This window comes from Belonocnema kinseyi, chromosome 7, assembly GCF_010883055.1.
Source record: "Belonocnema kinseyi isolate 2016_QV_RU_SX_M_011 chromosome 7, B_treatae_v1, whole genome shotgun sequence".
In the NCBI taxonomy this organism is placed as follows: domain Eukaryota; kingdom Metazoa; phylum Arthropoda; class Insecta; order Hymenoptera; family Cynipidae; genus Belonocnema; species Belonocnema kinseyi.
In genome coordinates, this window is record NC_046663.1 from 75,198,626 (window position 1) to 75,204,625 (window position 6,000).

General features: G+C 30.0%; 1 protein-coding gene across 3 annotated transcripts in view; it reads left to right on the forward strand.

The window, feature by feature from the left end:
- The window catches only part of LOC117177351 (ATP-binding cassette sub-family A member 12), a 147,276-nt gene that overhangs the window by 36,153 nt on the left and 105,123 nt on the right, over positions 1-6,000 (forward strand). For all 3 annotated transcript variants that reach the window (XM_033367980.1, XM_033367981.1, XM_033367982.1), the window contains 5 exons: positions 56-423; positions 2,638-2,926; positions 3,013-3,207; positions 5,023-5,240; positions 5,333-5,523. In XM_033367980.1, coding sequence (XP_033223871.1) covers positions 56-423; positions 2,638-2,926; positions 3,013-3,207; positions 5,023-5,240; positions 5,333-5,523 — 1,261 coding nt within the window. The remainder of the gene's footprint in view (positions 1-55; positions 424-2,637; positions 2,927-3,012; positions 3,208-5,022; positions 5,241-5,332; positions 5,524-6,000) is intronic.

The following is a 6,000-nucleotide window of genomic DNA, read 5'->3' on the forward strand; positions in this document are numbered from 1 at the left end:
TCCTAATCGCTTTTTTTATGGATTTATTATATTCTATGTATTAATATTTTTTCAGGTGTTAAGACTGCTTGAATACTCGAATCTAACAAAAAATGTTTGTCTGGAACCGAATGCGCCGAATCTAATAAATTTCCCTCCAGGTTCAAATGCCACATTTTTAATAAACCTAATTTGTCGACCAATAAAAATTGTAGAATCGACTCTTAGTGTGAACTTATCAAACATAGAAGGCCGTGAAACGATGAATCGTGATTTCAACTGGACAGGATTTAATGAGAAAGTCATTAAGATTTATCATTATGTTGATTCTCTTGTGCAGCAAGAAAATCCAGATAATTATGCTGGTGATTTAAATAAACTTCTGGAAAAATTTATACAATCTTGGACGAAGGATATATCAGTGACGGATGCCTGGGAATTCAGGTTCGTTAAAATTATTAAATCTTGGCATTCGTTGCATGTGCTAATAATTTCACCATTGGAAACAAATCCTGGCCTTTGAATTGTAAAAGCTTATAAAATGTTTCACATTAAAACATTATAAATTAAACAATTAAAACAAGTTTCAAATTTTACATATTAAAAATAAAAATGACCATTATAGGATTAATTTCAGAAGATATTGATGCAAAAACGCTTATTGAATGATGGCAAATTAATTCAATTAAAATTTTTCAACCTCAAATTGAATGTCAAACGATTTTAAATGAATATTTTTCGTTTTTATGGATTCTCCACGATTAAGACGTTTTATTTCAAATCATTGAAAAAGTTCCAAATTTAATCATTTAGCATTCAAATATGCAAAATAGAACAATTTCATTAAATTTACATAAACCAAATTAAACAATTAAATTACCATTAAGTATGATAGATTTCATGCCGAATTTACACAAACCAGACCTTTACATTATCGATTTTCTTTAAACCTTTGGCTACTTATTTGTATAGTAAATAAAATATAGATTGCCAAACACTTCACTTCAAAAAATTTGTTTAAAAAGTTTTTTCACTTACTCTATTTTTAACACTTTTTCAGTTTGTAAAATATGAATTGCACTAATTCAGTTTAATTAACTGAAACCGATTCACAAAACTTGTCTAACGTGATTTTTTCATTCTATACTTTCTTATTTTCGACTTCAAAATTACCTGTTATAGAAAAAAACCTATGTTCTTTACATTAATTCTTTCAAACAAAATGTATTTGTTTTTTTTGTTTCATGTGGAAGTTTTTTATTATGTAATTCAATATTTTTTCTTTAAGTCACAAAAATGAGTTTCAAAAATATTTATATTGCACAATAACACGAATAAAACTATTCTCCAATTCAAGAAAGTGGGGATGTGAATTTTTTTTCGAAAATCCTTGTTTAAAAAATTTCACAATATAGAGAATTGAAAACTGCATCTTTTCTTCAGAAGAGGTTTTTTGGTTACATCGCTTGTTTTATTAAAAAAAAAAGAAATGTTAATTTTTTTTCGCAATAATGTGGCCGATTCTTAATAAAATTGGCAACTTTTTTTTTAACGTGTAGGGGAGTCTTTTCCGCTTCCGTTGATGTAGGTGAACATTTCGTAAACATTTTCATTGTTTCGAGCGGCGAGAGCTTTTGATTTCATCTCGTCGTATTTTTTTAAACTTTTGGACCAAACAAAATATTGCTTGACGAAAAACTTCTTCCAACACTACTTCACATATCTGCCTTTACCTTTTTTCGTAGTCCAATTTATACGAAAAATTTTAATAGCGGAAGCTCGGGAAACACGGAATTTTTTTCGGAATAAATTATTATAAACAATTACAATGTTTATGAAATGTTCACCTACATCAACGGAAGAGGAAAAGACTCTCGTACACGTTAAAAAAAAAGTTGCCAATTTTATTAAGAATTGGCCACATTAATGCGAGTTGATTCTACTAAAAAAAACACAATTTTTCAATGAAAAAAAAATTCGAAAAAAATTTAAAAAATTTTTTAAACAAAAAAAGCGACGTAACCAAAAAACTTCTTCTGAAGAAAATATGCAGTTTTCAATTCTCTATATTGTCAAATGTTTTAAACAAGGATTTTCGAAAAAAATTTCCATCCCCACTTTCTTGACTTCGAGAATAGTTTTGCCCCTTTCGAGCGCTCGCTTGGTTCTTGCATCCTGGCCGTCAATTTGAAAATCATTGAAACTTGAATTGAATTTAAAAAATCAGAAGGAAGTTGTAAGTTTCAAGCCTTGTGCTTTCAAAGATGATTTCTTTATCTTTTAATATGGTGTAATATAATTTTTTTTTCAATTTAAGATCATTATTAAAAAAATGTAATTTAGTACTTACAAATAATTAAATTTACTACAAATAATCAAAGTTGTTTTTATATCTATTGTGTGAACAATGAAAAACAGGCAATGTCTGATAACTGTGACTGTTAGGTCCCCAAATTTTTCTGCTGTAGAAAAGCTGGAAATAATTTGTAATTTTTGAAACACTGACTGCTTAATAAATCAATAAACAGTGTTTTAATACATGATAATTTTAAAATATTTTGAATAAGATTATTTTTCATTATAATTCAATAGGCTGACAATGTTCTGGCTCAATTTTTTAAATGATCTAATTTGATGACAATTGACATATTTTTGCAGCGTAGGAGTTTTGTGCAAAATGTTTACTGTTATGGAATATCCTCTTTTCAATGCAAAACAGTTAACTAATTGGAATATGTTCCATGCTCTGGCTTGGGCTGCATCTTTACTTGCTGATAACGTCGAAAATGTCGTAGATCAAATTCAAAAGAAAAATCATACTATTGATTTAGAAGATGTATTAAATTTAATGCCACAGACTTCAAGTTTCTTGAGTAAACTTTTGAGGAATCTTGCCCCTGTAACTCTTGATTTTATTGACATGACTGTTAAAATTCCTCTGCATTTTGTAAGTTCTATAACTTTGATGTAATTTTTCTACATTGTTTAAGTATAAAATTTATGGGCAATTGTTCTGGATGTTAAATGTTTAAGATTTCTGCTCTCAACGAATATAAATCACGAGAACCTGATTGGCCCTGCATCAAAAACGTAAGTATTGGCGAGGCTCTAGAGTTCAGAATAGGAAGTCGAGAGTTGGTGACAGAAATTGAGAAAATATCCTGCGATCCGAGTTTATTAATCGAGGAATGGAATGAGCAGCCTTTACTAAATAAAGTTCGCAAAATTGTGAGTTTAAACGAAATATATAATAAATCATAAAGAACCCCGCACTAAATGTACAGAAAATGTCTTTTTGTTAAAATAATTGGTACACTCAACTTTCGATATAATACCGGAATCGGGCATGACTTTCCTTGGCTTTGATCCTAAATCGGGAGAATTTAAACGTAAACCGACAGGGCCGCGCGAATAACTTCTGTTGTATTTGGACGCATGACGCAACCTGATGAAACTAACGCGCCTTTTTTTACATGTATTTTAATAGTAAAATTCATCTATCACTAAAATGTAATCTTCCTTAAAAATTTTTTATCAGATTTGGCTTCTTAAATGATATTCTGTAAATCAGACGATTTTGTGTACACAGGATGTTTAAATGTTACTTTAACCTTAGTTTAAACATCCTCTGAAGATTCAAGCAAGGAAACAGACATAAAAAACAAAAAAGAAAAGAGTGGACAGTTCTTAATTGAACTTTTGAAGTAAAAAATCACTTCAAAATATTTGCAGGAAGCGTGTTCTACCAGGAAAAATGTTGGAATTTATTTTAAGGCTTGCTGTTTTAACATCTCTTAAACATTTAAATAAGGAAAATGATATTTCCTAACAACTAAAATGAAGCAAATTTTTTTGACTATACCATTTCGGTATTGGAAATCAATTCACAATAAATGTAATATTTTTTATTATACTATTACAGCGCCCAGATCATGAGACGTTTTTGACTTTTTGCAATTTTGTGAATAAAAATGCGACTAATCGTCTTGTTTCCATTTTTCTCAGAAGTTACCTATAATTAGTTTCACTTCTACTCACAGTTTAACTTTTAAAATTGAAATTTCGTGAATCTGTATTAAAAATTATATATTATTTTAAATTCCAACTCTTACAAATTTGACATTTTTGAGTAAAAAAGTTTAAAATCGAGTTCTTATAAATTAAATGAAAGGCTTATCATTCTTCCCCCTATTTCCCTCTTTTCCGCTTTTTAAAAGAATTCCTCTTTTTCTCCTCGTTTTCAAGACACTACGACCTTTTCTGATTTCTTCGCTCAAATGCGTACGTATTGAATAGAATTTAATAAGAAAATCCAACTATTTTTTGTTATAAGTTCATTCTTTTTGGTTCAAAATGAAAATATTTGGTTGAAAATTGAATTATTTGGTTGAAAACTGAACGATTTGTTGAATAATCGTCTTCATGGAATAGAAAATGTATTCTCTTCGATTGAAGATTCTTCTATATTGGTTGAAAATTAACGCTTTTGTTGAAAATCTGCCAGTTTTTAAAAAAATTCACCTTTTTGGCATCTCGGCATCAATATTCTGTGGTTTCGCTTTTAGGAAATATCGATTTTCTTGTTTGAGTCTTTAAGGTATGTTAAAACAACCTTTAAAATAAATTGCAACACTCTTTCTAATAAGGCCGCTTCCTGAACGAATTTTGATTGATTTTTTATCTAAATATGCTTTTGAAAAATCTCGCGTTGTTTTGTTGTTTTGGTTTTTTGAGAATAAGTCGTTTTCCTCTGATCTACAAAATATGGCACATCTAGGAAAATGCAACAAAACGTTTTTGAGAAGAATATCATTTCAATAATAGGCGACACTTACTATTAAATTACTTGCAAAAATTGGCAGTTTGTCAATTGTTTGAGTAAAAAATGTCCATTTTTATGATCATTTTTTGTCAATAATAAAATAAATAATGATAATATAATAGTTATAATAAGATATTTTAACAAAGTCATTTTATGTACATTTGGTATGGGGTCCGTTCATGTTTGGTTATCTAGTTTCCTTTTCTTAATAAAAAACTTAGTTTCAGCACGACGATTCTGTTAAGTTACCATACTTTAATTGGGTGGAAGGATATTCAAAGTTTCGTCGATTAGTTGGAAAAATAAATTCTCTATTGGATTCATCAGAGGATGTGGGACTGTCAGACACCCCGAGTTTGTCTGTTTATATGAAAAACTTTATGCCAGAGGTCCGGAAAATGGTGACTGAAAGTTTACCTGGAGCAGTAGATCAAACTAGGTAAATAATCTATTTTCACAGACTACCTAAATTAAATTTTTATTAAAAATATAAGGGAACTTGATATGTAACTCATCAAGACATCTTTTCAGAAAAATACTGGATTTTATCGACAATAAAATTGATGAAGGAGTGGAAATCTTACATAGTCATTCTTCAGCAAGGGATGTGTGGCGATCCAACGGTACTTCAATAGATTTGGATTATTTTCTTGCTATTGGAAAATATTTGACTAATGTTTTGCACGAAGTGACAGTTTTATTTTCTGGTATTCTTAATGAAGGTAAGTAAACTGAGGAGTACATAACTTTTTGTAACAATTACGTTGCATTAACATTTTAATAGTTTCAGATTGTTTGCACTCATTTCTACATCACGTATCAATAATTTCGAATTGTTTGTTATTATTGTTGAATGCACATGTACAGCTCATTGTTAAACATTGCCAAATCTAAATTCAAGATTACCTTCGTTTGAATATAAAAAGTTTTAACTTTAACTCAAACAAATTTTAAAATAAAAATCTGCCCGCTTCGTGGGTACATTCTCATCGCGCGCTATGCGCGCGGCTCGCTTCGCTCGCAAGTTTGAGCGCGCCTAGGGTGCGCGATGGTTCAATCTCGCGCTTCGCGCTCGTAAGTAGGTTACCTCGCGCTTCGCGCTCGAACATAATTACACCTCGCGCTTCGTGCTCGGATATTTATTCTTTGCATTTGGAATGCTTGAAAAAAACTTTATCAAAAAGATCTCTTTTAGATGG